The sequence below is a fragment of the Cuculus canorus genome, chromosome 1 (assembly GCF_017976375.1).
Source record: "Cuculus canorus isolate bCucCan1 chromosome 1, bCucCan1.pri, whole genome shotgun sequence".
Classification (NCBI taxonomy): Eukaryota; Metazoa; Chordata; class Aves; order Cuculiformes; family Cuculidae; genus Cuculus; species Cuculus canorus.
In genome coordinates, this window is record NC_071401.1 from 115,122,391 (window position 1) to 115,143,461 (window position 21,071).

At 39.7% G+C, this 21,071-nt stretch overlaps 2 protein-coding genes across 5 annotated transcripts in view; one reads left to right on the top strand and one right to left on the bottom strand.

Annotated features, from left to right (window-relative positions):
- Nucleotides 1-9,722, top strand: part of MYH15 (myosin heavy chain 15) — a 48,239-nt gene extending 38,517 nt beyond the window's left edge. Inside the window, exons 36-43 of the mRNA XM_009557149.2 lie at nucleotides 1,494-1,686; nucleotides 2,391-2,594; nucleotides 3,590-3,715; nucleotides 5,106-5,276; nucleotides 5,749-5,853; nucleotides 6,984-7,079; nucleotides 7,647-7,784; nucleotides 9,594-9,722. Coding sequence (XP_009555444.2) covers nucleotides 1,494-1,686; nucleotides 2,391-2,594; nucleotides 3,590-3,715; nucleotides 5,106-5,276; nucleotides 5,749-5,853; nucleotides 6,984-7,079; nucleotides 7,647-7,784; nucleotides 9,594-9,611 — 1,051 coding nt within the window. The 3' untranslated portion in view covers nucleotides 9,612-9,722. The remainder of the gene's footprint in view (nucleotides 1-1,493; nucleotides 1,687-2,390; nucleotides 2,595-3,589; nucleotides 3,716-5,105; nucleotides 5,277-5,748; nucleotides 5,854-6,983; nucleotides 7,080-7,646; nucleotides 7,785-9,593) is intronic.
- A 147-nt stretch (nucleotides 9,723-9,869) lies between these two features.
- HHLA2 (HERV-H LTR-associating 2) lies at nucleotides 9,870-20,772 on the bottom strand. Of its 4 annotated transcripts, XM_054073821.1 has the most exons (7): nucleotides 19,746-20,735; nucleotides 18,152-18,482; nucleotides 16,306-16,626; nucleotides 15,570-15,830; nucleotides 13,477-13,767; nucleotides 11,563-11,688; nucleotides 9,870-10,300 (listed from the first exon to the last, which is right to left on the bottom strand). In XM_054073821.1, exons 2-7 carry the CDS (start codon nucleotides 18,156-18,158, stop codon nucleotides 10,287-10,289), a joined length of 1,020 nt encoding a protein of 339 aa, XP_053929796.1. In that variant the 5' UTR covers nucleotides 18,159-18,482; nucleotides 19,746-20,735; the 3' UTR covers nucleotides 9,870-10,286. The 4 variants fall into 4 exon arrangements, with proteins under 4 accessions (XP_053929796.1, XP_053929814.1, XP_053929805.1 ...); XM_054073839.1 differs by having other exon boundaries at nucleotides 9,870-11,688; nucleotides 13,693-13,767; nucleotides 19,746-20,772; XM_054073830.1 differs by having other exon boundaries at nucleotides 9,870-11,688; nucleotides 15,570-15,749; nucleotides 19,746-20,769.
- Between the last annotated feature and the right edge of the window lie 299 nt (nucleotides 20,773-21,071).

The window sequence follows — 21,071 nt, forward strand, 5'->3', positions numbered from 1 at the left end:
GTAAGAGGACGTGAAGAGCTGGTCCATCATGTGTACACCATTTGAGTAAACAGTGAAAACTGCAGAGGTACAGAAAGTATGAATATAAAAGGAGTGAAGCTAGCATGTGAAGGAAATAAAATGGAAAGCAATTAGATGACAGGAGGATGATGTCTTTTGTGTCTCCCCTCCCACCCAGCACAAACGCTAGTCGGAAGAGTTACAGTCTTAAAATGATGCTATGCTGGGCCATTTTTTCATCAATGTGCTCACTTGCAGTCCTTCAGAAAACTCTGGCCTTGAATTAATCAGTGTTGTAGCACTATTGATCCAGGAACCACATTCTTGTTTGTACGTTGGCTAAAGGGTAGGGAAGGGGAAGTCCAGGGCTCACCTTGGCCAGCACAGATACAAGATTGGTATGTTAATTGTTCCAACAACAAGAATGTTTTTGCCCTTTCAGATACTATCTTCTGATGTCCTGCAGATGTCTGGGTCACAGAGCTCTCAGGACAAGCTATTCTAATCAGTGCCTTCGGTCTCAGCTTTGTTATGAGTGTTCTGCTGCTGAGTTGTTCAGCAGACATGCTCTGCTGCTCTCTGGGCATTTAGGGCATAGTTCAGTATCTTGGTTAAACAATAAGGCTGTCAAGGTTTTCCTTGTGACGCACAGATTTCCCAGAACTCCCACACTTTCAGCAAAACTAGGCCAGTAGCAACATAAATGTTCCCGTGTGAGTCATATCCTGTGCTTTGAGTTACCTTTTGGTTGTAAGAGAGCAAAACTTTCATTGTAGGACTTGACTGTGATAGAGTCAAGAAAATTAACCTCCTGTCTGTATCTGCATTGCAACCTTTAAATTGGCACTAAGCTGCTTTTCACAGGGGGACACAGCTGTGAATTAAGGTGGGCTTAACCTTTTCTAACTTTGGATGCCCATAACACAGAATTCTGTTCCTGAATTATTCCTCTTATAACTGAGCATAAGAAATGTGTTTTAACACCTACTTTGTAACACAATAAATTTTAGCTTACATATGCCATTTAGTATAAAGAGCACCTAGAGTAATTAGCTTAGAATGTAGTTGCCTACCTTCACTAATGCTTTCATAAAAAGGCCAAGATATAAAACATACCAGTAAACGATTCATTAAATATCTTTGTGAAAGACTGCTATGCTTGAAGTGCTTCTTGTTAGGTTCGAACTTCTGCTTGCTTGAGCTTACAAGAGATATGAGAGAACCCCATGCTCAGTATTACCAAAGGAAACATGGGAGAAGGGTTGCTACAGGTGCTTACAGATCAGGAGTTAGCTGAGGGTGGGAAGCACATCAGCGAGTTAGGTGGCAATGGGACACTAGAAACCTGTGCTATGTGTTTAATTCAGAAATATAATATTTCTGGAAATGACACACTTTCAGAAACTGAAGTACTGTTGCACGCAGTTCTACGTTCCTGCGCAGAGAGGTAAATTTTCTCCCTTCATGTCCTTTATACGTTATTCCATAATCAGGAGAAATCAGCAACGTGCCATAGACTCACTGCAGGCCACCCTTGATTCTGAAGCCCGGAGCAGAAATGAGGCCATCCGTCTCAAGAAGAAGATGGAAGGGGACCTCAATGAAATGGAAATTCAGCTCAGCCATGCTAACAGGCATGCCGCAGAAGCAACAAAGTCAGCACGTGGCTTGCAGACACAAATAAAGGTACTCAAAAGCTGCCAGTCCCAAACACTTAATAGTAGGTGCAGGCTACAATTCGTTAGCACAGAGTTAAACAGCAATGGTGATGGTAATGAAGAGAGAAGCTATTCCCAAGGATATGCAGGGAAAGCCCTTAGTGATCACGTCTGGCGTAAGAGAATTAAGATATATGGATTTCTTCCAAGACTTGCATACAAGCTGGATGAGATCCAGTCATAAGACGCTTGCTGGCTACAACCTCCTGCAGGGGCAGAAAGCTACAGCACAAGGAACTGAAAATCTATGATCTCCCTATGAGACTGCAAGTCCTTTAAAAGTGGAGAGCAAGTAGTTGGCTGGAATACAAGGAGGGTGTGTAGATTCAAGTTTGTTTGTTTTTTCAACATTTGTAATAGCTTTAAAAAAAAAGTGCTTTGCTAAGATGCCTCTAAGTCACCACATCTCCCACACCTAAGCAGCCAGTTCTCCCTCAGGCAGAACTGCCATCTCTGAAGCTTTTGAGCACACACGTTTTTCCCCATCACACCTCATACCACAAAAGCTATTCAACTTAGTGTGGAGCAAGCCTTTTTCCGATAAAGAAGAACTGAAATTCTTGAGGTGGGCCCCATGCAACATCTGCAACATGGGGTCCTCTTATGTAAGCACAGTGGCTTGAAATGGAGTTGCAGTGGTAGAAAAAAACCCAAACATCTGTTTTGTTATAGGAGCTTCAGGTGCAGCTGGATGACTCAGGACACGTGAATGAAGATCTGAAAGAGCAGCTGGCGGTCTCTGACAGGAGAAACAATCTTCTCCAGTCAGAGCTGGATGAGCTGAGAGCTTTGCTGGACCAGACTGAACGGGCGAGGAAGGTGGCAGAGCATGAACTGCTGGAAGCCACTGAACGTGTGAACCTGCTGCACACCCAGGTTGGCTTTTTCTGTGCTCTCTCCCTCACTGGGTTAAATTGAGGTTTGTCTATTAAGCACTGATATTGTTTGTCCATGGATGTCGAAAGTCAGACACACCTTGCCCTCCTTCAAGTGAGAAAAAGAGAGAAAGGCAATATGCCACTATGTAGATATGCCATCTCACTCCAAGTTAGCTGGCATCGATGACTCCGCCAACTCCTTTAGACAGTTTTCAGAAAAAGCAATGATGAAAGATAATGAGTAAATTTGATTTCTTTCCTTCTTCCATGCTATAAAACCATTTTTCTGCTTTGGTCAAGCCATATCTGGGATGGTAAGGCGTTTCTTCGGGGAAATGACAGAGGTGCTGGTTTTGTGCAGGGTGCTGATGTCACCCAGCAATTAAAACTGCAGAGGCTGGGTTCTAACAATAGGCTTATTGTGCAGGGCAGGGAACTACTCGCAGCAAAGTGCTCTTTGCTACGCCACAGGTCTTCATTAAGATGGGCCTTTGGACTTTGTCAAGATGGACACTGCGGTTTTTACAGCGCCAGCATTTTTGCTACAAAACCAAAGCTTGTCTTCACCAAATAGTGGTCAGAAAGAAATGAAAATATGCTACAAGGTGGTAATGCTTTACAATGTTTCCTCCAGTCCGTTGAGGACATGAGTTTTGTCATCTCATTAACTAACTGATTATGAATCATCAGTTTTACAAAATGAACTGCCATATTCATTCTTCTGTTTCAGTCTATTGCTTATTATTATTTTATCTGAATCAAAATCTGAATATTTATATCTTTGAGAGTATTTTTAATGTTTCCTCACTCTGAAGCTCCATATGGTAGTCAAGGCCAGCTCTTACCACGTACTTGGTTCTTTCCAAATACTGCTCTGAGTAATCCAGGAGTTGCAAAAATCAGTAAGCCTTAGTGTGCTATTGTATTTGAAGGAGTTATATCACTAATCATCACTTTTCCTTCACTGCTCCTTTGGGGAAAACTTAATAAAAGAACACAAGCCTGATCAATCAAAAGAAGAAGCTGGAGGGTGACATTTCCCAGATGCAGAATGAAGTGGAGGAATCAATCCAGGAGTGCCGGAATGCAGAGGAAAAAGCCAAGAAAGCAATCACAGATGTAAGTAGGCTGGTTCTTTGCTCATTTCTTTTCAGTACTGCAATGTCTTAGGGCAGCCAAAAAAGCATCCTCCAGGTCATCACTCCTGTGCTTGTTACAAAGCTCATAGATCCAAAGTGCTCCACAGTTATCTGGAGGCAACTGATGAAACAACAAAATAAAACAGGCTAGTGCTAAAAAGAGAAGAAGGACATTTTCCTGATGTTTAGGTTTTGGATGTTTTGTTTGGGGGGAGTTGCCACAAGAATGCAGTTTTTACTGACCCTCAACATCTCTGAATGTTACCTCTGAATCAGGTAAATTATAGATCTGGATAGACTAAACCAGGTCACACTGAATTGGTGCTAAGCAGTCTCCCGGCGCACAAAACAGAATCTGATGTGAGAAACAAAAATCACTGGATCTCAAACGAGGTACCCTAGAACTAGGTGTCTGTTGGAAAAACATGAGGCCTAAGGTGCCAGGAGGAGAGACAGAGTGTATTCTCCCTCTAAGGGAGACGTAATATAGACAGGTATAGTTTCATTTCCCACCTGGAGAAATCCATGTCTTCAAAGTTCAACTGATATATTAGATCATACCAACAAACAAAATGAAAGCTAAGCCAGAAAGGTTTTTGTGAGTTATGTGTCTGGAGTGCCTGGACAAAGCTATTCTTGTAGCACGGTATTTGCTACTTCTCAACTGACAGCACTATAATTGTCTGCCGGAGAGAAGATGCTGATTGTCCTTTATTCAGCTCCAGCCTGGATTGCAATGACTGCTGCCTCTGATGATGCTCAGTGATGGGTACAAAATCTGTAAATGGCTCTTGGTGGCAGGCACAAACATCAAAGCAGGACTGAGCTAATGGGCACCCTTGTTACCTGTCTTGCAGAACAGCCAAGGGACCGTGTAAGATGTAGAGACTGAGCTTCTTATCCCACCACAGACTGCAGAAACTGCTCTGCTATTAGAGGCTCTCAGGCAGCTCACATCCTTGGCTCTGCAAGGAAATATGGCTCCTTGTTCTCTTAAACGGTTACCTTTCAAAACTCAAAACACCAAGAACAGATTTTTAATAAATTCTACGTAAAATGCCTGTAGTGAATGGCATAGGCTTACTTGTAGGCTTTATAAATAAGGACATGATGCAGCAGAGATACTATTAAAAAAAGTGGCAGGGGGATGCAAATCATAAATCATAGCATTGGAACAGGGAAGAATAAAAGGCCTCCAAACACTGCCCTCATGTTTTCTCCATCCAGGCACAATACACACACGTGCTATTCTCTGGAGTTTTGGGTACAGTCAATGATGGGGGGTAATCCAAGATCAATCTTCTATCATTTCTTCTGAGACATAATCCCATAGCATAAGAGAGGTGCTGTAAAATGTGGTTGTTTTTCAGGCAGCAATGATGGCTGAGGAGCTTAAAAAGGAGCAGGATACTAGTGCTCACTTAGAGAGAATGAAGAAGAACATGGAGCAAACTATTAAAGACCTCCAGAAGAGACTGGATGAAGCAGAACAAATAGCCCTGAAAGGTGGCAAGAAGCAGATCCAGAAACTGGAATCCAGGGTATGTTTATGATCCAACTTTGAACCATTTGGACCAGGTAGGTACCGTAGAGGTGGCTGATCAGTTCTTCGAGGCCAATGAGGGATACTGTGAACACTTTCCTCTGTTTCACAAAATGCAGGTGAGCAGTTCTTGGATGCATGCTTCCCCTTTATCATCCAGCTATCGTAGCACAGCAGATGACCAAACCCTTGATTAAAAAATCCTAGCATCTAAAACCAGTAAAATCCACTCCAATGCTTGCTTCAGTTGAACATTTTTGGCATTTGCATATGGCTGCCCCTTTGTATGCTGGTGTAGCTTAAATACACTTATGAAAAAGTGGAATGGAAAGGTAACATTTTGATTTGTTCCTGAAATTCAGCTCTATGGAGTTACTGAGAAAAATCAGCATTTGTTGAACTGTGAACGAAATTATCTGCTGCTTTATATACATATAGCATAATGTCAAGGGTTTTTCCATGTTTTGCAGGTTCGTGAGTTGGAGAATGAACTTGAGAATGAACTCCGTCGTAATTCGGATGCCCAAAAAGGAGCCCGCAAGTTTGAGAGACGTATAAAAGAGCTGACTTACCAGGTATGCTGAGGACTGTAGAAACCACTGGGACACTGGAAAGAAATTTGTTCTCTCTAACAGTGTCTTAAGTTTCCTCAGTGTTTCAGTGAAGGTTGAAGGATGACATTACCCAGACCTTTCTTATTTTAGGAAGATTTACACATAGGAGGAACATCTCCCTAGGGCAACCATCATCTTGCACGATTCATTGTAACTAGTATTAGAAAGCCTCTATTGCTGATATTTGGATGGTTTTAGCATAGCATTAATATGGAGCAGGCTTAGATGACTATTCACACAGCGAGAGAAGAAAGAGCCCAGCTGTCTTTCAGCTGTGCTGATGTTGCTAAAAAGAGCCAGAAGGATTTAGTTGACTCTAATGCATCATTCAGTGTAAGGCTGCCCAGTCCCAGGGTTCTGTCACCTATTCCTGAGCAGCAAGGTCTAGTCCTGAGCCTCCTGCAGGTTTTCTAACAGCGGCTGTTGCTGCTTGCCTTCTGAAAAAGGTCTTCAGCACAGAGATCTGATCCTTTTCTTTCAACAGCATTCTTAAGAAGATAATCCCATCTATCTGCTTTAGGAGATTAGCCTCCTACATGTTGTTTTACTCTGACTTTTGTATGCAGAGGCTGAAGATTGTTTTCTTAGAATACTGTGCGCAGGCAGAATTAGGTGGTCCTTCTGCTTATGAACTGTGACAGCTTTAACCTGGCTCATTTTACTAGAAATGCCTCCAAGCCAGACTTTAAAATATGCAAGTTACATATTTATAGGCCTGTCCATAAGTCTGTTTCACTAAGTAATGACACGCTCTATAATGACAAGTATTCCTCAGCCCTGAGCGAAGAACTGTGTGTGTATGTATGTATTTGGGGGGACATATATCTCTGTGTTTATATGTATCTAGATTTACATATATATAAATGGAGAGGGTACTGTCTTTTAGTTCTGAGCCTCCAGGCTTACATACATCTTCAATCAATCTACATATTTCTTTCCCATCTATACACAGGGTGATCACAGTATGTGTTGTTTGTATTTTGACGTATACATTTCTAGAATAATATATGTGGCACCCATACCCGTTGCATTGTGGGAGATGCTTTAGGCCTTTTTACACTATCAACCCAATTAATGGTGTTTTGATACAGTCAGAGGAAGATAAGAAGAATCTGGCCAGGATGCAGGATCTGATTGACAAGCTACAATTAAAAGTGAAGAGCTACAAGCACCAAGCGGAGGAAGCTGTAAGTAACTATTTTGGGCGGGCCTTTTTACCTTTGAGAAATACGTTGTTCTAAACCCAAAATCTTTAATCCGTAGAAGCTTTTAGTACAAATACATGTTTTGTATCTGTATTAATATTTGTATTTATATTCATATAAACCCTGTATGTGTAAATGCATTTATAATATATGTAAAATAAAATATCATAGAATCATAGAACGGTTTGGACTGGAAGGGACCTTAAAGATCATCTAGATATCATGTGTTGATTATATATAAGAAAGGTATTCAATTTTATTTAAGATCACAGTATAATTTGCAAGGCAAGGGGGGAAGGGAAGGAACAGGAAAGACTTCTTTCCTACTAGTCCCGCAGAAGGCATGTTGAGATCCTCTCAATTCACTTAACATGGAGAGTGCCACTGGAACCATCAGCTCAGTAAAATAACAATCTCAGTCCTCCAGGAGGCAAGTGGTTCCATGCAGCTGTTACCTAGTCATGCTTAGCACTTTTCTTCCCACTTGAAATGGAAAGCTTTGTTTCACATGGATAGGATGAGATGAGCTGCCCTGTTTTCCCTCACCAGGAAGCACAAGCCAATCTGTACCTTTCGAAGTACAGAAAACAGCAGCACGATCTGGATGATGCTGAAGAAAGGGCTGAAATAGCTGAATCTCAAGTTAATAAGCTGAGGAGCAAGTCAAGAGATATTGGCATGAAAAAGGTATGGTTATAAAGGTATGGGGTAAACGTGACTGTTTAATACACAATAGTGGATGTTATGTATGCAGAAAGATCCATTACATCTCTTAAGGTAATGCAAACTAGAATAAATTGCTATTTACTACTTTTTTTTAGTTTTATCCACCCTTTATTATAACATTAACGTAAGCCTTTAGGACAGCAATCTGATGTTCAGAAAAAAAAATTCTCTCTTCTCTTGATGTTGTAATTTAATCTCTGTGCTCAGCAGCCAGACATTTCCAGAACTGGTGGTGTGGGGATATTAAAAAGCTCTGTCTTTTTCTCTCTCCGATGATGTAGATTTCTGTGTATGTAATACAGCTTGGGGACTTCTGCACTAGCAGATTGTCGAGTATATGAACATTCCTCTTTCCATGAATGGATATTGATTTGAAGATGTGGATGAAAGTAAAATATTAGCAATTAGTCACTTAGGTGCTGGGAATTCATTAGTAATTAGAAATACATTTGTGGCATTTTTTGCACTCAAGTAAAATGATGGTGGAGTAATATTGATGAAACTAAAAGGCGTCCAAGAACTCAGTTAGAAACTGAAAGAAACCTTTGCTTATCTATGCTCGCCTTATGGCAACCAAGGCACGTAAGAGTGGGGTTGTTACTTGTAGGAGTGATAGAGGGACAAGGTGGGTCATTGCTTTTATATATATCATTTGCAAGTGTAACAAAAACTCCCATCTGTAATATCATATAAGATTTATGGGGTAACAGCTCTTGAGTCAAAAAAGATAAAAGCAACCTTTCTGTATAATTTTGGTATTTTTATCACACTTGATTCCAACACCTTTCAGCTTTCTTCTGTATCCAGCATTCTATGGGAGGAAATACTCCAATTTCTGCATTTGTAGTAGACTAATAACATCACATTTAGCTGATATAAATGACTGTAGCTCCACCATCCAGAACAGAGCTACATCATGACTAGATGAATACCTGGTCTCTTACATATTTATGTATGAAGCAAGCAGTGTTGCATCTGAAGCTCACAAGTTCTGAAGCTTTTAAAAGTAAAAGATTTCAACAGATTTTTCTTTAAATTATTTATTTAAATTCTTCAAGATCTATGAAAAAAAAATATAATTTCACAAAGCCATACCATCACACATTGAAATAGGTAAACCATAAAAGTAATTTATTTTTTAAAATACTCTTAACAGTGCTATTTGTTCCCTGCATCTTAGTAGTACCCTCTTTCTGTCTCAAATATGCAGAAGTTACAAAGAAATGGATACCTGTTTGTGTTAGACAGATTCGGTGTTGACAGACTAGTAGCTCTGGCTTATAGCAAAGTATTGCACTGTCAAAAGATGAGCTCAATGGTACATACAGAAGTATCAGGTCCACAAAAAAAGACTTATGACATGAATGGCAGTAGCTGTCAGGAGAAATGTCCGGGCAGCAAATGTTCTTCAAACATCTTGACACATCTCCTTTGGGGAGAGAATGACACAGGAGAGGTTCTACTCTGGGAACTAAGTGGAGTGATTCAGAGTGAGCAACACCAGCCATTGAAACATGGTTGCATAGAATTCACCTGCAATTAAAGGATTATATGCCCTAGCAGGAGGACATGAAGCCTATATTGTTAGATGACACGAGTCAGCAAAGGTTGACTGGATTGGTGCCAGTCTATTTCAGATAGAAACTGGTAATACCAGGGAGCAGAAGCATTAGGAAAGAGAAGCTTTCGTCATTTACTTGTGAACTTACTCTAAAACCCCCTCAATACCTACACTTTTAAGAGTTGTATACTATTTCGATTGCATTTCAGGTTCATGAAGAGGAATAAATACAGTACAAGCTGACAGATATGAGAAGATGCTTGATATAATAGAGCACAACTGAAAGCAGATGTAGAAAAAAATAAGCACTTATAGAAATAAACAAGTGAAAATCCAAAGAGGCTCTAGAGTGTATTCTATTTGTTTCTTTGTGTTTCTGTTTTGTCAAGCCCCAGGGATCAATGAAAGACTACATTTTGCCAACAGCCCACTTCCTTATGTTGGAATGCATCCTGATTGGCAGATCTCTGACAAAATCAAAGCCAAGGACAAATCCACTCATACTCCACAGTCTCATGTACAGATTGTTAAAACAGGAAAGATTAAACCTGTGGGGCTGTGAAGGACAGCCCTTAAAGCTGGGATACTGAAAAAAAAGAAAAAAAAATCCCTCAAAACTTAATCTTCTTCTGCGGAAACTTTTTAGTTGTTGCTTTAAGACATCCAAGTTCCCATTGTTCATGCTGACTCCTCATGTAAGTGTCAACTGACTTGGGGGGCTTTTTCCCTATCAGTTCAGTTGTTTGTTGCTGTTGCTCAGATAATCACATTTCCATGTGGCTCTTAGTATAACTCAATAAGGAAGGTGAAGAAACTCTTTGTTCTTTTCAGCAACAATCGCAGAAGCATCTGTGTGTGCAGACAGGGATTTTCTTCCAGTATGCTAAGATGTTTATAAAATTTCACGTCTTCTGGTCTAGTTGGAAAAGTACAAGACATAATGATTATGAAGATAATTCAGTATTATCCATTTTAACATTAGCTGGGTGAAATAAATATCACATAACAGTACAGAAATATTCCTTTTTCTTCCATCTAGTCCTCCATCAACATAACCGAGCTGAGTTAACCTGTGAACTGTTTCACTTGCTCTGATTATGGTATGTTAAAAGTCTCAACTGATCCCAAGATAAATGAATCTTGCTTTAATTCTTTAAATTAAAACAGCCGCACCTCAGTATATTATCATCTCTAAAGCATGTTAGCAATAAAATTGACTAAGAAGCAGCATGCAAGTGCATCTCTAAGAGAAAAATGAAATAAGACTGAGACTCTATAATCTTAGCATTCTTTTTCTGGTGTGTTTTTGTTGAACCTCATAGAAACCATTGCAAAAACGTCTCCTGAAGCTTACCAAATTCAGGCTGTGACAAAATCTTAAGGCCCAGGGAGTTTGAAGGTATATTTCCCCTTGGATAGGGCTGTACTGTCAGACACAGAAACAAGTGCCCTAAGGACTAAGAGCTAAAGTTTGTTTTTTAAGGATACTCATCACAAATGCAGAAGAAGGAGACAGAATACTATAAGACAGAGCTAGCCTAATACAAAAGCACAAGAATAAAATACATATATAATAAAATACATATATAATACAATAATACAAGCACCCACTTGAAGATGCTTTAAACTAGGAAATAGGAGTGATGTGTAGAGAGATGTGATCATTGACCACATGGTTATGACATTCTCATAACCAAAGGAAGTAGTATAACTTTTCATGCTGAAGTTCTGATGAGCTTTGATGTTGGATAGAATTGAAATAGTAATTTGGGCCCTAATGAAGATTAGGTATGTGCATTGTTTGAGGGGCTTAATGTTTTGGTTTGGGGGTTTTTGGTCTTAAACACAGGTGAGGGAAAATTAACCAGTTCAATTGTTTTTAAAGCAAGTTATCAGAATGTATTTGTGAAGGGCAACTAACTTTTTCATCTTTGTACAGCACACAGGAGATCATCTGGTCAAAGGGAGGGCTTGCTAACATAGTTGCAACCAAAATACTGTAGCATAGATGTACCAAAGAGGGCTTCCTGGACACAAAAAATACCAAGAATGAGGACAATTTATTTATGCTGAGAATTGTCATCCTACATTTTCAGTATTTTTGTATGCTTTAACCCTTGAAAATAAAATTTATGCTTTGATTAAATATTCAAGGTCTGGATTTAATCTTAATGGTACCTTTAAAAATAAATCCCATAATGATTGTACGTATCTTGATCAAGAACCAGGCTACCAGCACCACTAAAACCAGCAGCACTGGAATGATCACTGCCGGCACAATTTTCCAGATGTTATCTGAATTTTCTGTAAAAATACAAAAAATTTTAAAAGAAGTGCTTTATATCACAAATTAATGTTCACTGTTGTTCACGAAGTATATCAAAGCTATGATTTTTCTCTTATTTATAATCTAAAAGCTATGATTTAGGGAGAATGTCTCAGTTTCTTTTTAACGTTACTAATATAGTAATGTTCAAGTTACTTGACCCATACTATAAGATTTTAAAGTTATACTTCAATGACTTGTGTGAATAGCTGAAAGCAGATCAGTTTACTTAATTGTGTTGATGCAAAATTCCATGTGTTCTCAAGTAATATAATTTGATGATTACTTAATACAAGTCTCATTTAGAAACAATCAACTGCCTGGTATGGTAAACACTGCCTCCAGGTACAGTCCTTGGTTCCATTAACAGTACTGCAAATTTCCAGCAGAACAACTCACTGTTATCCAGTCTGAATCACAGGTTCAATATTTCTGCGAAACTTTTCAACTTTCATCTAAAACATTTCCTAATTTCCTGACGCAACTACGTAATCTCAGTGGGGCACGAGAAGCAACAGACTGTCAGGTGGGTAGTAACAACGGATTCCACTGGAGTAAAAGCCTGTCTAGCACAGGTTGGTTGGTCCTGCACAGCACCAAGCACCTCACTACTTCAGCCAATTTCAACAACAGGAGAACACTCAGACACAGTGTTCTCATTCCTTTAAGGACCATTCTTCTACTTCAGGCTTCCCTTCCACTGCTGCATCTCATCCAAAGAATCTGAAAAATCTGCTGTCCTCTGGAAACTCCCTATGGATGTCTAGCAAACAGTTAAAAAATGAGAGCTGCCAAAATAGAAAATTAACTCTAGTCATTGCCTTTAGCTTGGCTCTGTTCCCACATGCAGAACTTTGCATATTTTCAGTTCCTGCAGTGGAACAGCTTTAAGCTGCAACTTTTCTTTACACAAGAGAAGGCCTCCAAAATGATTGTAAATTCATTTCAATTTTCCCCTTAAAAGTCTCCTTTCCTGTGACACTTGGAAATCCTTCTGATGGTTAAGGAGCTGCTGTGCTATGACCACTATCCAACATACTGATGCAGCTCGTTCCCTTAGGCCCTACTGTCTCTGTCTGCTTTTCCTATGCTTTCAGCCTGTGCTGTCACAAAGATGCTAATCTCTCTGCTAAGCGTTCCCTGTCCCGTATAATGTATTTCTCATCCATGGGTAGGAAAATTCTGTGAGCAGCACAGTAATTTGTCTGTGCAAGGAAGGATTTGTATCACCTATGGCTGCTCTAAGTTCTATCTGCAGAGAGTAGCCAGAGAAAGGCATTTGTAAAGGGTGATCGAGACCATATTTGGACTGGACAGGTGTGTGTCTGTCTCCTGTAAATGTACAGGGAGACTGAGGAACTTCACGTGCCTTGGTAAGCATCAGTTAAGTGTGAGTTGTCCCACACTTTCTACTTTAGAAAAGTAGAGCATTTGCTATCAGCAGAGCATTTAGGACATGATTCTGAGGATTTCTCTGTGCTCTCAGCTCAGAGGGTAGTCAGTGGCAACTGAGGTCAGCCACTGATTTTGAGGCCTTTGCCATAATAAGCTAATGACTGAAAAAAAGAAACTTCGAGTATTTAAATAAATAGGTCTTAGGTAATGTGGGGTTTTTTACCCCTTAGGACAACATGATAACATATCTCTTCTACCCTCTTGTACTTATTACACAAGATGATTTTTCTCAATATTTTAGATTTCTGATTGACATTTGGCTCTGCGTTCCCTTCACTGGTTCCCATTCTCTGGAAAGGGTAGCAACTTACTGACTTGCAAAGTCCTCACAGTAAGTTTTGTGTATTTATGTGTTGAGATATTACACAGGTATTCTCCACTGTCATTTGCAGTAAGGTCACGCAACATCAGTGAAAAGTCATTTTCATTAATCTGGACTCGAGGCTGGTAAGAGTGAGAGGTGCCATAGAAGGAGGCCAGGACTGAGATCACCGCATTTCTGTTTAATATCCAAACAACACCGAAACCTTCAGTATTTGCAGTGTTATTGCTGTATTCACAAGGAACTGCAATGCTACTTCCTTCCACATTGGACAGTTCATCTGAAACAGATAATTGAAGAACCTGGCATTATTTTTTTTTAGATACTGTGTAGGTTATTTAGACATTTTCTGATTTTTTTTCTTAAGTCTTATACTACTGTAGACAAATATAAAAACATATTTCACTATTTTGATGTCATATTCAAACACCAAATTGTGCTTCCAGAAGGATTTTAAGATTAAAACAAACAAACAAACAAACAAACATATCTTCCACTTAAAAAAAAATCTAATTGGTATTTGCTGTATTTATGGAAATTACTTTGTTTTCATTTGCCTATTTCTCCTCTGCCTGGGGGACTCATTAATAAAAGTGATTCATCCTAGTCTAAGTTACTGTGTAAAGTAGCATGAAATTCCACATGTTGGGAACAGAGGAAATGCAACATTTAAAGCAAAAGGGTAAAACTGTTGCGACATAACTGAATTAAAAGAATAAAAAGATTTTATTTAGTTAGTAATAACTCTTAGGTATAGTGGACTTAAGTGCTTTGCCTGTCTGCGTGGAATACTTACAATTAATTAATATTTTTAATAAAAAAAAGGAAGGGGAAGTAAAGAGAAGGTAAGTGAAATAGTTGCTAATGTATAAAATACTAATACAAGACAAATTAATACCATAGCATAACTATCAGCCTGATAGTAGGGATTTGCTGTAAAGGAAGGGAAAACAGAGGAGGCTGTGGTGGCTGGCAGACTGCTGGAGAGGAAACTAATATATTATTTTGACATGTTATAGCCACGCTTGGTTTCTGGGCGGGGGGGGGGCTCAACAAACAGAGGAGTGGGGCTGAAAACATGAAAGCAGTATATTTTCAAAATGTTCTAGTGAGAGGCTAGATGGATGCAAACGAAAGTGTAATGAAAAGTACCTTTTTCTCTTGTGGATTGGAAGGGTAGATTAATGAAATAGACACTTAGAGTGCACTTGTTACCTACTGTGAGGCTATACTTGAAACCTTCCACATTGTAAGCCACCACATGTAAATTAGAAATTGCGTTCTTCTTTTAAAGCATATGCAGGGTATTGGAAACTGAGAGTGTCTGGGTACACTTTAAGGGGAAATCAGAGCGACAGAAGCAGCCAGGCACATCTCACAAGGGAAATGCATTGCTCTTCATCCAGTTAAAAAATATTTCCCAAGAACATGAGAGGTTGAAAAGTACCAGTTATTTACTTGAACTGAAATTCCAGTTTCCATTTGAGGACAAAATGGAGAGCTGACATTTCACAGCCCTGTTTTTTCTTAAGTAACAAAATGAGCTGCTACTTGCTCAAATATAAGCTTGCTGCTTCTCAGCTCCCATGCACCCCAACACTCATCCAGGGTCTTAAGAATGCACTTCAAGAAAAGCATCATGAAAGCAAACGGTACTGAAAAAAATCTCACAAAAGATGGGGACTGGACTGAGTAAGGAGTACTGCATCTAAGCAGTAAGCAAACTTTCTTCTCCCCCCATATAACCCACAGGTTCACTAACGTTTCCACATTCTTTGACCATTTTTTTCTTTATAGAGTGTAAAGTTTGATTATTGTGCATGTCTTGAAACTTGAACCTAATACGGCAAAAATGTTCACAGTAAAGCTAACTTACAGAACTGTGAGCTATCCCCTCTCACCCCTACTTCTTGGACATATCCTGCCTTGTAATCTTAATAGATGAGTTTCAAAGAAGAAAGAGCATCCTGTACCATTCCATATTCATGTTGCTCCACTGTGGAAATACTGTATTAAATGGGGCTGTGAAACCAGCTGTGACTTTCAGTAATGATGAAGAAACAGACTTCAATTCATTCCCACCTTGTATCTTCCATTCAGCAGCCCACTCATCATGACCAAGATGAATATGACAGTAGTAAGGATCAGCTGTGCTTATAATGTTCTGTTCACTTCTAAAAGAATAGAGAATGCCTTCCTTGATTTCATGTCGATTTGTTTCTTGGATGGATGTACTGCCTCGTACCCAAGATATATGTGGTGCTGGATAAGTGAGAAAGGCACAGCACTTCAGCATCCTTTCTGTGTCTGTCTTTTGGTATTCCAGTGCACAACAAGGAGAAACTAGATTTAAGGAAAAACAAATAATCAACCCTTTCCAAATCCTTTTTAACTTGAAGTGATTTATCTTTTGAAATAACATTGAGGAAAATAAACATAACTGTGAACAAAATTTAATCTGATTTCAGAAGAGAGCATGGCATTACTTTCTGTTAATGCCATGGTCTGTAGTGTTCTGAGAAGTTTTAAAACACAATGTTTTAAAACACAATGTTTTAAAACTCCAGTGCAATACGTAATTAGCCCTTAGAAATCACAGTGATATAGATTACGAGAACTAGTGCTGCACCATAATTTTTCAACTCATGTTACAACGTTTCACCAGAGAAAGTTAACTGCTTGATAACAGCATCAGGCCCAAAAGGTGCTCTATTGAGCTGGGGGATTTTGATTTCACGTGAGAAATAACATGAGAAAACCTGTTGGTGTAATCCCATTTCCACCAGCATGATCCAATCACTTTTAATGCTTTACCGACCTTTTACGTGCAGTGTGACTTCCACTTCTGTTTTCATTTGCTGTGTTCCCACATAGCAACTATAAGACCCCTCATCATTTATGGTCAAGTTACTAAGTTTCAAGGAGGCATTCCCACCAGGAACGTTCTCATGGAAAAGGTGTGTTCTCTCTCTGTAATCTGGGTCTTGATCTTGCAGTTGATCCCTCTGGTAGTAGTAGCTGTGGATATGTTTCTTCCCTTTCTTCCAGTAAATTACTTCATCATCCCCAGGTGGGAAAGCACATGGGAGGATGCAATCCTTTGAAAACAGCCCTGTTACTGTTTCCTGTTCTCTAAAACCTAAAGTCCCCAAGAACAAATTAATAAGTTAAACTGAATTGAGTCTACAAGTGTATTCCTGCCCTTCCACATATCTGACAAAAAAACGCTCTGGCAGACAGCACGTTCCCACGAAGCGCGTTGGCTCTGGGACAGCAAGGGTCTTCATTTGGTTTAATAAATATTATAATGCAGAGCTCTGTTCTTTGAACTTATAATCAGTTTAAGTAGATATCCTGAGCAAGCACCTACAGTCAAATCAGCACACTACCCTTAGCACCTGAGCTTTGACTGCATTTCCAAAATCACCACCTTCACGCAAGACCTTTTGAGCCTCAGCTTGCTACTCTCGCAAATATTCATAGTGCCATGTTGCAATGACCTAGGTTACCAACAAACTTACAGAGTGCCAAGCAGTTGTACTGTCACAGAAAAAAAACCCACGATGGTCCAACTGACCCAAAGGACAGAACTTCTTGAAACAGCTTCACAACCACGGATGGTGTCAGTGAGCTCTGTCCCAGCTCTGGAGGTACTTACAGTGTGGGTTTCTAAAAATTAAATTCACACAAGAGGTAGCATCTGATTCCTATTAACATTTAATTTAGGCCTTGCTTGGCATAAAATAACTATTTTAAATGAATCTTTTTAAAAACTGACTGCATTAACTTAGCATCACCATACGACTTCCTTGGCCAAGGTCAGACAACCTGTTAGGCTGGTAGTGAACATCCAGCTGCGACTGTCCTAGAAATTTTGATGCCCTTTCCAGCTCAGCTGGGCAATCCAGATGACTTTTCCTCAGCCATCCCAGTGCAAATTCAACCAATGTACTTCAAAACATTTTCAGTACAAACTGGTAACTACTGCCTGCCGAGCAGTCACACAACACACTTCTCCAGCCAAGCTGTGGAGCAGAAACACTGGTACATAACAGCTTGGGTGATCAACGTGCTCGATGACCATGGCTGTCTAGACAGCCATCTTCCGAATAATTGCCTTTTGCTTAGGGAGTCTCTTACAGTACCCCAAAGCAAAACTTTACCATTAATAAGCAGTGTTTGAATTGATTAATTCCCTCCCATTAAAAAATTAGTAATAATTGTCTTCTTCATTATTTTTCATAAACAATAGAGCTAAAACCTTCCCCAAACTGTAGCATCTACGTGGAATAAACACATGAGAAGAAACTGTATTTTCTGTCCCTTCATGTCTTCTTTGGTTTTTTTGGTTCTTAGTAAACTCACGTCAAACTGACAACATAAAAGGAGGGGAGAAAAATCTGTTTAAATGCAGGTAAAACACTTACTCTATTCCTTTGTACAGCTTATTAAGGACTGTGGTCCTCTGTATAATTTTTTTGGTTTGCAACAGTCTTGGCCCAGATTTTTTGCCGTAAGGTAATTATGTAGCACTATTCATTTCATAATGGTTGGGGCCTTCTCATCAACATGTAAGCCTTTGCAGATTGATACTTTCTGTTAGTTTTTAATAAAAAGTGTTTACCCTCAGCCTTCTTACAGCGGTAGGAAATATTAATATTTACCATTCATGAATGGGATACCAAAGAAAAACAGTCAAGTGCCACTTCTAAAGGGTATAAAACATCTCTTGCCAAGCCAGATTTTTCTCTTTCCTAAAACATAGTTCTGATTACCGCAGCATTTGACTTTCTCAGTTGGGAAATTTGCCTTCATTTGAAAATACTGCAGATATAAAGAACTTTTCACACTTTACTCTTCGTCAGATTAAAAGGCCATCAGTTTAACTTCTGAGAAAAGGTGTCTATGGAAGTCTAGAATCGGAATGTAAAGGAGAAGGAAGTTCTCCGACCATATCTTCTGGTTTGTCAGTTAAACGACAATAAACTGGAAGCTCTGAAACACAACAAAAACCAGTAATCTTACTATAACTGACAGACCACACTCTTTCTCCACCAGGCACATTACTCTAAAATACAGCTTACCACAGTAGAGAAATGACCTCATGAATCAACTAGCTTGAAAAGAGTCTAAAGACCTTCCCCTTATCCTTTTCCACTTCCCAAAGAACAGCTATAGGTACCATTCCTAACTGACACAGGACACAGGTTCTGCCAGGTTTGCTAGCCGATTCTTTTAATAGCAGTGAATAATTTTGACTCGTGCGTGACTGTATTTGTATTTGTAACTACAATTAAGATCACTGAAGACACGTCTGTTACAGACAATCTAGTATTCAGAAAATTTATTTAATACAGAACCAGCACAGGTTCAGTTGTACAGCAGCAGCTCAACCAGGGTTTCTGAAAGCAAGGCAAGACACTAAAATGCATTTTCCAAGACACACAGTCAAGTCAAGCACTGAACAGCTCAGACTGTGGTAGAGGTAACACTGCACTTGCTTTGGCCACTATATGAAATGAATATCAAACGGCACATGCTTTCTTTTTCTTCTGTTAGTCAGGGAACAAACCATGTGTCCTACAGCATCTTTGAACTTTGCATTTGATCTGAACCTTGATCGGAGCACTGCCCAAACATACAGGCGTCAGGACCAACCTCTGCTCAGTGATCTTTCCTGTAACACACTTTGAGAGCAACTGTGCATAGTCTCCTAACCATGTCAAACAAGTTTCTTACTCCCTAGTAAAAAAGATTCTTTTTCAAGGCTAATTCCTTTTCAAGGTAAGTTAACAGCACATTTCAAACACACACACACTTATAATGACTGGAAGTACCTAGGGATTCAAGTTTTACCAACAAACAAGAAAACTGAACATGTAAAGTTCTAAAACAACTCATGTTAATCATATACTGCAAATATCACACACTAACCACAATGATACTAGCTTTTCAGAATTTCCCCACTGAATCTTCCAGCAGCATTTTCTGTAGCAGTAAAGAGAACAAATTCTCCCCTCTACCCCAATTAAACCCCTACAACTTAAACGCAAACTCCATACTTCAGCTGTTGAGAAATAACCCCAAAGGAAGAAAGGCATTCTAAATAGCCCACATTTTAAACGTGCAAAATTGTCTCACGAAGTAGAACAAAACCACTGTGTTTTACCTCAATATACAAATATCATATACCCCCCTCCCGACCTCATACACTTACAACGCTATAGAGCTGTTACAAGAATGTCACAGGTTTTTTACCTGTTCTGATTCCACAAGAAGCCAAAAAAAAAATCAGTCTTGTTGTTGCAGTTGTTTTTTTAAGATCTCCAGAAGCTGTGGAACTTTGCCTCTTCCTTGCCCCTTAAACAGACACACCTACACATATCAGATTACTTAACATGCAAGTCCATTCCTGTCCCACAAATGGAAGCAGTGAGCCATGTGTCCTTACACGTCAAGGTTCCATGCCTTTTGCATTCACTTCTTTGGGCTTAAAAAGCTTCTTCTCTATTTCTATTGCCTGCCTTTGTAGAACAAACTTCTTAATGATAACTCCTACAAGCTGTAACTAAGTAACAGAAGAAGCCAGCTATTTTCAGAAATGTGATTTCTACAGTGGTGATGCTGCTTTGGGATTGGACACGAACACCACCGCCACAGCAGAAACCAGGAGTCCTGCAGAATGCAGGAATCTGAAGCAGGGAGGGAGGCAAATTCCATATAGGGACAGGACAAAAAGAATATAAGATACAGGATATTATTGCACACTTCTCAAAAAGCTGCTAATCTGAAACAAGAACAGTAGGTGTCTTGGGCTGCCTGCAGGGTTAGGTAATTAATTTCTCTTTAAAAGCATTTCACTAATGCTTAATTTTCTCTGAACAATTCAAGCGTCATGTGTGCTGGCGAGTAGGAGAAACTGATAGAGCGACTCAAGTGTCTTAGGGAAGACGGCTTGCAAAAAAAATCAACTAAAATGCAGGAAGAAGAGAAAGGAAGTAGTGTCTGTCCTAGAAGCTCCCAGATGGTGTTAGCAGTACACACAAGACCGTGTCTCCTGCTTTCCTGGGAAAAACAGCTTTCCCATCATAGAATCATAGATTCATTAAAGTTGGAAAAGACCTCTAAGATCACTAAGTCTAACCATCAGCCCAACACCACCATGCCTATTTAAACCATGTTCCGAAGCGCCACTTCTACACAGTTTTGAACACCTCCACCTAAGGAGGATACACCACCTTCCTGGGCAGACTGTTCCAACACTTGACCACTCATTTAGTAAAGAAATTTTCTCCAATACCTAATCCAAACCTCCCTTGGCACAATTTGAGGCCCATTCTTTTCATCCTATCCCATGTTACTTGGAGAAGGGTCACAGGTAGTTGTAGACAGTGGTAAGATCTCCTCTTAGCCTCCTGGCCTCCAGGCTAAACACATACTCTCTTCCCTAGCACCCCACAGCAGTTCCAGCTGACAATTTGCAGCTGAGCTCCAGCTACCCTCCTCTGCTCGCAAGACTTACTTTTCCATATACCCAGCTGTAAACTACCACACCTCAGGCCATGAGCTTTGCTATCAGTGGGT